General features: G+C 37.9%; 1 protein-coding gene across 1 annotated transcript in view; it reads right to left on the reverse strand.

The window, feature by feature from the left end:
* The window catches only part of CIT (citron rho-interacting serine/threonine kinase), a 69,765-nt gene that overhangs the window by 24,119 nt on the left and 30,894 nt on the right, over window positions 1-14,752 (reverse strand). Inside the window, exons 16-23 of the mRNA XM_051634069.1 lie at window positions 14,213-14,353; window positions 13,726-13,851; window positions 10,719-10,814; window positions 9,306-9,422; window positions 8,763-8,872; window positions 6,114-6,288; window positions 5,179-5,376; window positions 2,966-3,019 (exon numbers count right to left, since the gene is read on the reverse strand). Coding sequence (XP_051490029.1) covers window positions 2,966-3,019; window positions 5,179-5,376; window positions 6,114-6,288; window positions 8,763-8,872; window positions 9,306-9,422; window positions 10,719-10,814; window positions 13,726-13,851; window positions 14,213-14,353 — 1,017 coding nt within the window. The remainder of the gene's footprint in view (window positions 1-2,965; window positions 3,020-5,178; window positions 5,377-6,113; window positions 6,289-8,762; window positions 8,873-9,305; window positions 9,423-10,718; window positions 10,815-13,725; window positions 13,852-14,212; window positions 14,354-14,752) is intronic.

The following is a 14,752-nucleotide window of genomic DNA, read 5'->3' on the forward strand; positions in this document are numbered from 1 at the left end:
AAGCAAGAGCCTGGACCTGAAACTAGAAAATTCCGATGGTGCTTCCCTGGAATAGCAATAGTATTTTACTAAGCTGACTGAAAATACTTTAGGGATTCTTATATTCTAAATATTTCTAGGCTTTGCTGCCTGCTAACTGAATGTTTCTGGAACAATTTTACTATTATTCAGATAACTTAGTTGCATTTTTAACTTCCAATGTGTTGATGATCCAACAAGCAGCCATAATTAAGAGGCAGTTGGGAACGACTGACAAAAACATAAATTTCCCTATTTAAGAAGATGCTTTTTTATTTCTACAGCTTCTTCTGATCATCTGGAAAATGCTTTTAACACTCAGATGGGTAATATTTTGCTAGAATAATTATTTAAATATAGGGAGCTAGTCCTTCTCTCTTAACAAGTTTGCTAGATAAGCAACCATTGTGAGAAGACACAATACGGTTGTGTGTGCCCACATGCACCTGTGTATGTACAGTGGGTACTGCAATTTACAGTTTTATTATAATTATGTATCCTATTAATTTTTTCACAATTGAGAGACAGAGAAAGCAAAGGCTAGCATTTTCTTTTTGACCCCCATAAATAAGAGATGTCATAAGAAGAAACAACGCAGAGCTATCACAGCAACTGAATATAAACTGACAAACAAGGCAGAAATTATGACCAACAACATAGCTATGGACTCTATGTATACACCCCAAAATACAGCAAATTTAATATAGGAGAACCTAAAAAATGCCTGCTTGGCCAGAGACCTCAGTAAAAAGAAGAACAAGAGTGCAATGAGAGTAAAATGAAAGCAGACACATTTGAGGTGGAAGCCTTCTCTACAATCAGAAGCTGTGAGTTTTGTGAAGCTAGAGAAACAGAAGAAATACTAAAGAAACTAGATTAAGTATTTTTATTTATCTTTTGAATACTAGGAAAGTACTAAAGTAATTAAATCTTTTCCCTTCCACCCTGACTAATCTTATTTTCATCATTCTTATGCTGGTTTGTACTTCTCAATAAATAAAAAAAAATTTTATATCAGACTAGTTCAAGGAGTTTGTTTCAGATTAAAAAGAACATCTTTTGAAAACTTGCTAAAAGAATAAAACCACTTGTTATCCTGCTGAGTAAGTAGCAGCATATTACAATTATTCCCTTGAAGTGTTATTTTAAAATTAGCATAAATTCTAATCACCTCAAGTAGAATCACACGGTCACCAAAAAGCAAAGCCTGCATCCTACTTGTCACAATCAGACAAAAATGAGGTCGAAACATCTGGTGAAGGCACCATAATAAAACGTTCCCTGCTCCCTCACTGTCAGCAGAAGATTGTCCTGTGTTTTCTCTCAGTGCTCCTCAGCAGACAGGATGGACAGCTAGAACTACTCATAACACAGACAAGAAAGCTTATTTCCATGGTCAATTAAATTATACATGCATTCTCCTGGGCTGGAAACAGAATGTATGATGAGCATGTATTATTCATTTAGGAACTATATCATTAATTTCTTATTGATGAAGTTGTCTGATCCCACTTATCCCACTGAAGAGCCTTACAAAGTGTTGTTCACTTTTACAAATCCTTTTATGCAGAACCTTTGAAGCTCTCAACATTCTTGAAATGTTATGGGTCAACTCTTCAATGCTGGAGATGTTCACCACACTTACAGAGCCAAAGTGTTACTAGATAATGAGGTATGACCTCTGAAAAGCAGCCCACCATGCACTCAAAAGAAGCTACAGATTTTCCACAACTGGTTTTTGCCTTCACGGAGATCACATAACCATTTTCACAGGAACCTGTCATTCTGTCCAAAGGGCAAGACAGAACAAAAGATAGCTATGGATGTAGGATACATGATAGAACATCTGCAGCTACAGGATCAATCTAAGTAAAAGAAGAAGGGAACGAAAAGTAAAGTTTCTTGTGCAGGGTCTCTTGCAGATAGAGTTTAACAGAACTCAGTAAGCTCTACTTCCCCATTTCTTCACATCAGTATACTCTCTGAACAGAATTGTTCCCTTGCTTAGTGCTGAAGAGCAACTGAGGAAAACAGAGTATGGGAGTATTTTTTCATCCCAAAAGAAATGTTTGAAAGATGAAAACTTGAACATTAGATACTTATCCTACAGCGTGAAAAAAATTTGAGGAAATCACTGGAAGTAAGGAAATAATCAAGAATAAAAAAACCTGCAATGAAGCCCTGCTTACAGTGTGGAGTAAGGAGAGAAAGCCTAGAAAGACTGGCAATAACTGCCAAACTGCCAGAGGACCACAGTCCTTTTGTAATTCATGTCATTGGAAGACAGATGCTCTCCATCAAGGATGAGAAGTCTGAGGAGGCTGTTAATCTGCAAGAATCCCTATTGATTGACAAATGCTCAGATGTCTGTCCTGGACTGATGAAATGGAACTAAAAACATGTCAGAAGATCTCAAGCAATCGAAGGTACAAATTAAGACTCTTACAGTCCTCTCTGCTCTTTGAGCAGATGACTACATGTCAATGTATTATTTGGAACCATAACATATCCTGCCTTTTTAAACAGTGTTAAAGTCCTTAAAACACAGATTAGCATGAAGGCTCTTCCACTCAGGCCTAACTCTAAAATGCACCTCAGGATGTGGACAATTAGATCTTTTCTTCTTGCAAACAGAAAAGATCTTCACCTACAATCATTTTTGCAGCTGCTACACCATTCTTATTAGCTGCACTGCAATGAGATATTTTAATTTACTTTCTTCTCCAAAAAGAAGAATAGTGTCAATTTCATCATCAGACTAAAACCTCAAAATTGAGGTTTACCTGAAACCTAAAAGAAATCAAATCCAATCCGTCTAGCTCCTGCTAACACCTTGAAGGCAGAAGTCCACATTAGGAACTAGTCTCATCAAGGATTAAATGAGTAGATTGTTTGTCTCCTTAGCCTTAATTTCAAAATAGTTCAATGATCTGTATTTAATACTCACTGTGCAGCTATTACGAAGGGCTTCAAATTTACGCTGGATTTCATCTCTATGTGCCTAAAGGAGGTAAGAAGTTAATCATCAATTTTTCATACATTAGAATTCGAATCCAACAGCTCTTGCTAAACAAACTGCAGAACAATCTACCACTAAGCAAAGTTTGGAAGGCAGGTGCTGCAGGGTAGGAAAGCACTCTGTATTGGCAAAGAACTGATTAGCAAAAGCCACATCCTACTTAATCAAAAAGACACTTCTGCTTCCAATTCTGAACCACTTTAGAAAAATGTACAAACTCCAGAACTGCATTATGTAAAAGGTTCCATCTGAAATGGTCACCAGAAGACATGTCGGTTCCATCTTAAGTTTGTACATTCTTGACATTTAAATCTGAGTTGGTTTTACTTCAATACCCAGATTGGTATTTCAGATAAAATAAACACTGCATACAATGTAACTCTTGCAAAGAAAAGCTATAATGAAGTATTAGGCAAGCTAGCCCAAACAGTTCTGCCAATCTACCTGAATCCTACCATAAAGTGCCATGTAATCCCGAGCCTCTCTAAAAAGCAGTGATGAAACCAAACAACCAATTCTTTGGAAGACAGCATCCAGAGTATGGAAAGTGCAAACACTTATTTTAAAGAATGCAGTACTGCATGCACCATTTTCACTCCTAATTTACAAGCAAAGCATGACAAAGCAAAAGTTCTTGTTTCAGCCTCATGGCCTCTCTCAAAATTCATCAAACTGATTTAACAAGTGTCTAATGCCATATGCTATCTGAAAACTTAACAAATGAAAGGTTAGTGCACTAGCACATCCAGCCACCTTTCTTCATTCAGAACATTTTCCTTAGAGCCAAGAGACTAAACAGGAAAAACTGTTCAGCAGAAGTCAAATATGAGAACTGAAAGGCTATCTTACCACAACAGGCAATGTGAAAAATAAAAAAGTATCTTAAAAATCCATAGCAGAAATACTCTCAAGCCCCCCAAACTGCACACTATCTTACCACAGCTGGTCCAAAACCACTACCATTTTGCCAAATTGACTGAAGCAATAACTGAGTGAACAGAGTGCTGAGCATTCATCTGTTTCAGTGGTGGTGCAGGGTAAAGATATCAAAGCACATCACCAACCCATTGGCAGTGAGATTAGTTGTTCTGCAAAGCTTTCAGCTGGGAAGGAACTGCCTCACTTTTGAGCAAAAAGAAACTGATGCCATGTTCTGTTCAGTTACCCTTGAGCCTTGGTGTTGCTGCTGTACTTTCCCAGCACGTACCCACTTCAGAACAACTCAAGAGTGAAGGGTTCTCCCATTCATCTACCCAAAGCATCAACATCATACAAGCACCTACCTCAGCTGAGCCCACCACCCCTCCCGAAAAATAGCAATGGCAGAAATATTCCGAGCAGTTCTTTGATGAAATGCCACTGGAGCAAGAGAATGCACATTTTCAACACTTCCAAATAACTGATTTGATGGTCATTAAAGGCTGCTGCTCAATGGGGTTAGCAGGTAGCAGGTCATACACTTCACTCTCTCCCCCCACAGCCCTGGGAATCTTTTTGTACTCAAGAGACAGCCATCAGCAGCATAGAATTTAGAATTCTATTTAATGGGGAGGAGTAGGGTGGGGGCAGGAATCCATAATTTTTTTCTCCTTTATATCACACCTCACCAGGGACTGCAGAACACACGTGGTAATTTTAATGTAATAAACACTAGAATAAAGCTGTGTGCTAACAACACTATTTTCCTAGGAATTTGTTTGTTTTATGTTGTTGGTTTTTTCCCCAAATAACTATCCTCAAAGTAGGAAAACTGATCTTAAAAAAAAATTAAAATAAAACATTTCTGATCATCAAGTACTTTCAAACTCATGATATATTATTAATATAAGTAAATCCCAGAGTAAAACTCCTAACAATTTCATATGCAACTTTCACCTCATCACAAAAGTAGTAATGCTCTTACAAGCCATCAGTTTTGGCAGCCATGAAACACTAGTGGGAAGCATTCCTTTGATTAAAGATAAGAAGACAGACAAAATTTGACATTTTAACCATTCCTGCCCCTATCAACACAGCGCCCAATTACTATTGTGTTCCGAAAATAAAAAAAAATATTAATGAATTTTAACCTTTTTATGAAACATGCACCTACACAATGTTAGTCTGTCTGTATGGCTCACAGTATCAACTTCAGGGCTCACCGTGAGAGCTTGAATCTCCTCCTCTGCCTCAGCTGTAGTCTCCTCCAGTTCAGTCTTGGCTTCACGCAGCTGGTTCTCCAGGGCTGTCCGTGCTGCCTGCAGCCCAGTGATTTGAGACTCCCTCTCCTGGAGTGTCAGCTGCAGTTCTGTCAACTGCCTTTTCAGTTCCAGCTTTTGTTCTTCATGCTCTAGACTAACCTGAAGAAAGGAGCACCCAAATATAAGTTACTAACAAAGGAAATATAGGCCATGTATGCAAAAGTACAGACAGTGTAAAAATCACATCTTGACAGATTGTTTACATCTCTGAGAAGTCAATGACACAGCTTTGTCTGCTGCCTAAAAACTACTGGTTTGCTTTGGAAAGGGCTATAAGCAACCTGGCATTTTGAAACAACAACAAAGGCACCAAAATAGTTCCAGCTTTGACTCCAATACCACATATCAAAACCTTGATACAAAGAAGTTGAAGTAGTTTGGGATTAACTTCCCTCACTGAAACTGACAATCTAAGAATGTTTATTTGAGAACTTTGAGGCATAAACATCAACAATGATCTTCACCTCTATGTAAACATTACATACATTTTGCAATTGACTTTCTATTTCACCTTCCCTTCAGATTCTTTTTAAAGAAACCAACCAGATCATCTGGGTCTGGGTTGACTTGGAATGGCTTCTGGTAAAGGTCTTCTTGAGGTATACTCAGAGATAAACAGGTCATTTCCAGAAATGGGTAAGAAAGGGACAAGCAGTAGAACAGATCTCAGTCCCCTGGTGGGGGAAGTAATGCTAGACAAAAACTAAATTAATACTCCTTAAATTACAATTTTTATGACATACAGAACTCAACCAACTTAACACTAGTTCTCACTATAATGCTCAAAATGGGAGTACATTCCAGTTGGTTTGGAGGGATTAAGCCCAAGTTTTCACCTCTCTCAGCCTAGTCTCCAGCTCCAGCAGGCGGTTCTTGTCAGTGTGATCTTGGTGACTCATCTTTTCCAATTGTTCTTCTAATTTCCGATTCTGGGCCTCTAACTTTCCAGCTTGTGTTTCCAAATAGAACTTCTGTTGCCTGAGCTCTGAAATCATCTCCTCTTGAGCTTTCCTGATAGGAAATGCAGAGAAATGCAGAAGTGATAAACCCAAAATGTCTTAACATGTCCTTTCACTGGGGTAAAGTGAGGAAGAATATACAAGGTTCCTGTTAAGTAGAATAGTTAAATTCATGGCTTAAATTCTACATCTCAACTAAAGAAAACAACAAAAACAAAGGTCAGCCCTTTACCCCACCTACTAAAGATCCACATACTTGTGTATTAATAACCATATGCCCAGAGCACTAAAATTCCATGTAAGTTGCACAGAAAAGTCAACCTTGAACACAGAAATCTACAACGTATTGAAGCTACAGTTCATTCTTCTCATTTCACCAGTTCCTTGTTAAATATTTTTCTAGATGGGAAAAATAAATGCTAGGAACAGTTGTTTTCACACAATAGATTTCCACAAGAAAGACCCTACGGTTTAGGGTGGGGGGGGGCTGTAGTGCAGTGTGTTGTGGCTTGTCTTTTATGTTTGGGTTTTTTTCAAGTTGCAATGGACCTAGAACTCAGCCTACACTGATGCACAACTTTGTTGTCTCTGATCAAAGTCTTAATCTACAAAGTGAACAAAAATAATGACCCGTGCTCATAAGAATTTTGAGAGCTGGTAATGATTAATTATCATCACAAGAATTTGAAATGGATACTCTCATATATTAAAAAAAAAGAAAGAAGGAAGGAAAAAAGGTCTTTCTACATTATTTACCATTTCTGGAATTATTTTATCATGCATTGAAAATTCTGCCTCATAGTGTGCTTTTCACTGAGAAGTCTCACCAAGCTCTCCATGTCTTAATGAACTAATATTTTAGAAGTTCCCTGTGAGATAAGCTGTTATTAATCCTATCCCAGATAAATTATGTGGGTTGCCCAAGATCAAATAGGAAGACTTAACAAAACTAAAAATAGAACTTAAGGCTATGACTCACATTTCTGTGCATTGCACACAAAACTCCTTTCACCCTTTCTCTTTTTTTAATTTACTTATACAGATTATTGCCAGTCAGAACTGTCAGATGCTGATTTCACTTTCTGTTGTTTTCTGGGCTATCTTCTCAGGAAACCTGATAATCATTAGTTTCCTCAGATACTGATGGAATAAAAGCTAGCAGAGTTCCCCTCTTCTCTGAAGGGTTTAATCACTAGTTCTCCTCTTCAAAAATGCTCACATACACTGGAACTTTTGTGGATTCAAAACACAGTCCAACAACAGATTTATGCATTTTCACAAGTCACAAAATAAGCACAAATTTATTAGCTATCTATATGCATAATAAAGCCATTTTCTCTTTACATGTTGTTAATTCTGTATTACTTCCTACCACTCCTGCAAAATTACATTACTTGACAATATGTCTCCCAATAATCTATTTTTTTCTTGTTTTCTATGGATCTCCAGGCAAGTGTCCTGTTTTCAGAGGATACACTTGGCACAGGTGAGTCTTTACACTCAGTTCAGCACCAATGACTGTGACACTAGACCCTGCATGTGCTTCCCAAGTACTTCTGATTTATTTCAGACTGAAGGTAAGGGATGGCTTTTGCTGCCTCAGCAAACTTCTGGGTGATTAACTGGAGGTCATATGGAGCATAAAGCAACAAAACTAAATTTCTCAGTTATTTCAGTAACTGCATTTTGGCCAGATGCTTGGAATGCAACCAAAATTGGAGCTATTACATATCTGAGGCATAATCACCACTGAAAAGGAAACAAATCCAAAGCAACTTGCCAAAATTCATTCTTGCTTGATTCTACTCCATATTATAGGTGGATCTATCCAAGTCCTTCCCACAGAGTCACTACCTGACATTGCATCCAGCAATTGACAGACACTGAAAACCTTCCTGCAGACAGCCCAAGGGTGATGAATCTCTTAACTCAGTAAGAGCATATACCACTTTAGCCCTACCTTGCAGGACATACCAAACAATCTGTGCTTTTTCCTATACTTGAAGTAGAATTCCTTGAGTCATTTCTGAAGGAAACACAGCATTATAAGGAAAAGAACGTCAGCTAAAATCTTAAGCAACATAAAGTTCAGGCAGACAAAAAGATCTGACACAGAAGATCTCCTCTGTGTTTAATTCAATTTCAACATGTAACTGTCACAGGAAGCAGGGAAAATATAAATCTATTAGCAATATGTGTGTTTAAAAAAGGAATATATGCTTCTCCAGAAGTACTTTAGACATTAAAATTATTAGTATTTATTTAGCATATTTGGTAAACCAGCACAAAACACCAGGCTTAGGAAAGGCTTCAAAGTAAACACTATAATGTAAACCAAGTCATATTTGAAGAAACACAAAGCACAGAGTGAACCACAACTATTTGAAGAAGTGTATTTTTGCATACCTGAAGGACAAGCAGGAAGCACTGCAGGCTTGCAAAAAAGAACCACTTTTACACTAAGAGAATAGATCTTACTGAGAACTGTTCAGTAGTGACCAGTTTGATAGCAGTTGCTGTACTTACATGTTCCTCTGGGTGAAAAGGCTGCTATTTGCTGCCAGTTTATTGGCCTCAGACAATTCCACTATTCTCTGCTCCAGTGACCTAATCTTTGAGTCCATTGCATTGATCATCTGAAACAGAGCAGTGTGCCTTTCAGACTGCACAATACAAGTAATTACAAAAACAATGTTTAAAAAGCCTCAACTTTTTCCAGAAACAAAAAGTAGTAAAGGAAAATCGATCAAATGGCCAAAAGGGCATCACAGCTGCAATTACTGGGGCCATTTACAAAAACTTTCAACTGCTTTAATACTGGGAGAAAGCAACCATTATATTATCAGGGCACTAAATGATGGGTACAGAGCAAGCTACATCACTACTTCTAAGGAAATATTCTTGAAGATATCTTGAATTAAAAAACATCTTGCAATTAGCATTCATCAGTAGATTTCCTTCAAAGCAGCTCAGCAGCACTACAAAACCTCCAACAAGACTATCTTGCTGGAAATCAGTCTCAGAAAGCTACTCTTAAAAGGCTTTGACTTCCAATTCAGCTGCACATACCGCCTTCTGTTCTGCCAGGACTTTACACTTCTCACGTGCTTCTTCTTCATGTCTTCTGAGCATATTCTCAAGTGCTTCCTTATCTGCAAGATCTTTCTTCATCTGATTTTCCAGCACCTAAATGGAGACATTTTTCCAATCTTTCTAAATTATTATTTTCAGTCATATAAACTCTGTTCAAGAAATATTCCAGCTTAATGCAACAGAAAACCTTTATATCCCAATATGGGTAGAGGAGGAACTAGGGAAGTGCACATTCTCTGGCTGCCCCACCAATACAGCTCAGAAATAATTTGTGAGGTCCATAAGTAGGCATGAGAAGGCAAGTGAGACCTCATGAATTTTTTAAGTTGAAGACACCAAATGTAAGAGCTAAGTAAAAGACTTCTTTTTGTGGCACAAATATCTGTCATTCACAACAGGGATAAAGTAACTGTTACCTTTTTTTTTTTTTTAAATGCACATTATGAATGTATTCTTAGAGCTTTAAATGTGTTGTTAAACTGAAGGTTATTTCCTTCAAAGCCAAGTTTTCAAAGGCACAAAAAAATATTATGGGCTTGTTGGAATATACCAAGTCTGGACACCACAAGATACTTATTCCTGTTCTATTTGCAAACATCCCATGTCTTCTTTCATCTCTTTGAACCTCTTTCACCTGGCTTCCTGACTGCTTCTGCTAAACCCTGTATCATATGTCCCTGAAATACACTGGCTTCTGATATGTAAAATTAAAGTCCTAGGTAAAATTACTAGATAAAGATTGCTGAAAAAAAATATGCTTAATAGAAACAAAGATCCTTATAAAATGCATTTACTGGCTGACATACTGCAGGGTCTTTAGAAAAATCCTTAGCCAGTGCACATGCTCCTATTTACCAATTTGTTTTTCTTAATTTTAGATGGTGTCTGGGATTCTATTTCAAAATGTTTGTTAAAGTCTTATGCTACCCTGGGAAAAGACAAAAACAAAGTGGGTGGTTTCTGTGGCTTCTTGGTAGATGCTACAGTTCCAAGAAGATGGAATTTCAAAAGTGCTCTAGTATTTGCTGAATTTAAAACTTGCAGGTAGGCTGTTTGAACACTTAGGAAATTATCAGGAGGAACTGAAAGCTTTTCAGGATCTAAGATACAACGGCATGAAGTAAGAATTAGGCAGCAACAGTCAAATTACAACCAACAACTTCCTTCCTACAGTTCTGACTTCAAATGCCACCTGTTTTACTGCAGTGCTAAAGACAGATAAGGTACAAATGCAGGACTAGATTTCACTAAGCTCTCAGAACATTTCAGTAGTGGTAAGCAAGAAGGTAATCCATAAGACAAAACAATCAGAGCCTGAAGGCAACTGTTTTCCCTGAACCCATTCTACCCATAAAAGCGTGCAGGAAGATGATGATAATATATTTTTACTTTGAGTTTTTCCTCATAGAATTGTTCCTTCTGTTTCAGCTGCAACTCCAGATGTTGTGCTGCGATCTGAGCCTCACGATGCTTTTCTTCCAGCTCCTAAAAGCAGCAGAGATTCGTATTCAGACACATAGAATAGGTGCTGTGTGCACATGCTACACAGGTACCACACATCCATCCATTCTCCTTTTCAAGGCTTCACACTATAAAAAGCCCAAGGTCAGGTCTGTTGCAGTAAAAAACATTATGAGAGCTGGACGTTATCAGTTTCAAGCTTTGCATATTGCTGCTGATCCCTCTGCCATAGAGCAGATACACTCCCATCCTAAAGACAAAGATTCCTACTTTCACAGTAAGAATCTCCATTTCCCAGTAAAATATTCCAAAGGTGGGCTAAGGATGTTTTGTGGAAACAAGCAGTTATAAACACTTTATAGCTGTGGTGGCATCACCAGAAGTTCAGATCTATTTTTAACAAGGTCTATGACTTATTTTCTTACAGAAAATCTCAATAATGGGGCACTGCTGCCTGTGCTTTTCATTTACATTCATAGAGTGGGAACAACATTTATTTTGCTATATTCCTCAGACAAATGTTGTCAGAATAACTATTTACAAATAGCTTTAAGAATGGAAAATGCAGAATGCAATATATATGGTAGAACATACCAGAATATTTTTAATTGCTTTACTTCACATCAGACAGTTGGAGGCATGCACAGGAAGGAGTTCAATGCTGTTGCATCTCAGAAGTTAACCATTTCTGCTGACTGTATTATTCTGGATATATCTATAATCACTTTCCAAGAGGACACCTTGCAACAGCTGAGCTTAGAACTTCAAACTCCTTCACTGTCATATTTGCCATTCCAGCAGTTACCTAAGAACAAGAGCCAGATCCAGGTCTGCAGTTCACTAGCACTGGATTGACTCTTGTCTAGACAAGCTCAGGTTTGGGATGCACCCAGGTCTGTCTGCCTTCACTACTGCACAGCACAGGAAAATTTCCTGATACTTCTACTTTAGCTCTTTTAATATTTTTTTTTAATCTGATTTTCCTCATCTTGAAAACATAAGGATTGTGGTTTTTTCCCAGTAATTGCAATAGACAGAAGTGAGACTCAAAAGAGGAGGTTCACCAAAAGTAGGTCATGTACAGTGCCTAGTACCCGACACTTCTGCAATGGAGACTGCTGCTTTTTGCAATTGAAATATGTCTCCCAGCAACAAGAGGGACAACTCACCTCCCCCAGAAGCCCACGTGTTTCAGGTCCTGGCAGGGAATCAGACAACCAGATCAGCAGCAGCTTCAAAGCTACCACCATCAGACTGCTCATATTGTAGCAGAAGCTCCACCAGTTTCTGCAGTGGCACTGAACAGCCAGTGTGGGCTTAAAAAAAGGTAATCTCTTACCATGCCAGTTCTCACTGTATGTAGCACTAACTTCGTTATTAGCATCACAGCAATGAACTAGACTTTAAAGCAGCAATAAGTATCTTCTCTAACTTGTTTCTTACTACTTATTCAATTCTCTACAGGCAGATCAGCAGGTACCTCTCAGGTACTGCAGGATGAGTGTACATGAAACCAAAGCCTTTATTCAACAATTTTCAGCTCATTCTATGCAATTCTGTGTCCCCAGCTCCCTTCTTACCTTTCTATACTTTCAAAATCAGGAAGTTAAAATGTTTGAAGAAATCAATTTGAGGTAACAAACAGAGTAGAAGTGGAGAAAAAAGAAATCTATTACCCTGTCCTCCCAGATTAGAGCTGCAAGAGACTAGGAAAGACTCTGTAGGATTATTTTCTTTAATACCTGTTTGGCTTTTTTATAACATACTTTTGTGTCTCTCCAACATTCTTCCAGAGCTCCATAGAAACTATCTATAAGCAGAGCTAAGCATATCCCATGGTGTAAAGCAATCAGTCCGTATTTCTGCATTCCTTTCCAGTTTTTCCTCCAGAGCATGGAATCAAAACCAAGGAACAATCCCCAAATACACACAGGAGGCTTAAAAAACAATTGGAAGTTTTTTCACTCTTTCTAAACATAAAGCTGGCTCTGTGCCCAGCAAAACCAGTCTCTCACTTACTCATGTTATCCAAACAATTTGAAAGAAACAGCACTACTAAAGAACTGATTCTACCCTTTCTTGAGAGGGTTCAAGCATCCTGATGCTATAGCCTACACGTACAGCTATGACCCAGAACAAGGATGGGTCAGCTGTTGGCTCCAGCTGTGGTTTTTTACACATTTCCATCTAGCCTTCCTCAGGTGCATGTATGCTCAGGATTGCCACAAATAAACGTAATCTTTTTTTCCTTGTCATATTGGCAACACAGAATGACAACTCATGAGAAACACAAAATTGAATTATTCCATTAAAAAATTATGCTTGCTGGCCCAGGGAAGTAAAAGTCTTAAAAACACCCTCTGCTTGGTTCCTTGTAGACTGACATACCTACTCACTACAAAGATTTTATAGGGGAGAAACAGGAAATTGTCAACAGAGAAAGCATGAGGGTGAAAATGGATTTCTGACAAATATTATCTTTGGAGATGAACAGTTGAGATGACTAATTTCTCTCTGCTTCAAAACATGAAGCATTTCAAGTGGATCTGACCTCTAAATCCCTTTCCAATTTAGTTTAAAAGTTAAATATCAATGACTTTCTCAGTGTTGCAGTATCCTGTCCTGGGAAAGTTTTACTTCTGAAACAGTCACTAGGTAATTAATTTAAATATTACCAAGTTGACTTAAAAGTGCTCCCACTTAGGCAAGTAGAATTTTAAAGCAGTATTAAGACTAAAGGTACAGGAGTGAGTTTGTAACTAAAGGTGCAAACAGAATCTGAGCACTTAAGCTTTCTCCAGGACGACTGATACAAGAAATAAATCCCTTTATTCAACAATTTCCACCTTATTCAAGGCAATTATGTCTTCTGTTCCTTTCCTACCCCTTTCTAACAAACTCTTACCCTTTATCTTTCATTTTCACCTCTGCTCACCAGAATTTTTTCTGCCATCTGTTGAATCTGTTGAGATTTAGTTTGGATATCTTCCTTCAGACGGTTTTCTCGTCTTTCCACAGTCTCTAATCTCTTCACTTGATTCTCCAGAGAATGGCGCCGTTCCTGTAAAGTGATCAGTAACTATCATTTAGTCTAATCAACTCTCCATTACCACAAAGCAATGAGTAGTTCCTAGAAAAAGGCAGCTAAAGCAGTTAATATATGGTTGTCTTTTATATTTTAAACCCTCATCATGCCTCAAATGCCTCATGCTAACCACATCTCCTTATTGACTCTTCACTGAAAAGAAAAAACCCTCTCGTTTTCTTCAAATAAATAAATGCTTTTTAATTAAAGACAGATTAATGTCCAATGTCTCTTTCCTATTAAAAGGTACTACAGGAATACAAGCTGTTCACAGTCATCCAGATGCAGGTCTCTAAACTAATAACCAATTTACTCCAGACAGACACACTTCACTCACCTCCGCTTCCAGCAGTTTCTTCTTCATGCTTTCATTAGAATCCTCCCGATTCTGCAGTTTCTCCAACTCCTTCTCAGCTCTCTCCTTTGCCTGACGGATATTCTGAAGAAGTTCTGTTGCCTCTGAGCTAGCTTTCACAGCCTGAAGGTCCAAAGGAACAAAAACATGAAAATATTACAAGAAAATCGCATACAAAGAAATTCAGTATGTGAAAAGTTCAGAAGCCCAAGCCGGCCAATATTCCAAATAAAACTGCTACAGGACTTTTGCATGTTTTTAATTGGACTGGCTTAGCAGTCTAAAATTAAGACAACTTTGAAATGTGCAGGTGCCCAAATTCTAACTGCTGTTACATAATTCTTCTCATTTTACAAAAAATGAAAACCCAGGAGATCTACATGTTCATCTTGAAACTTTGCAATTGTCTCTATGTACTGAAAGTAATGTCTACTCCCAAATTCAGCACAAGTTCTTGGAAAGAACTCTCAAAATACTCTTACTAAAACACTAGGAGAATAACTGCTTGGTCTACACATAATT

Source organism: Apus apus, chromosome 16, assembly GCF_020740795.1.
Source record: "Apus apus isolate bApuApu2 chromosome 16, bApuApu2.pri.cur, whole genome shotgun sequence".
NCBI classification, from domain to species: domain Eukaryota; kingdom Metazoa; phylum Chordata; class Aves; order Apodiformes; family Apodidae; genus Apus; species Apus apus.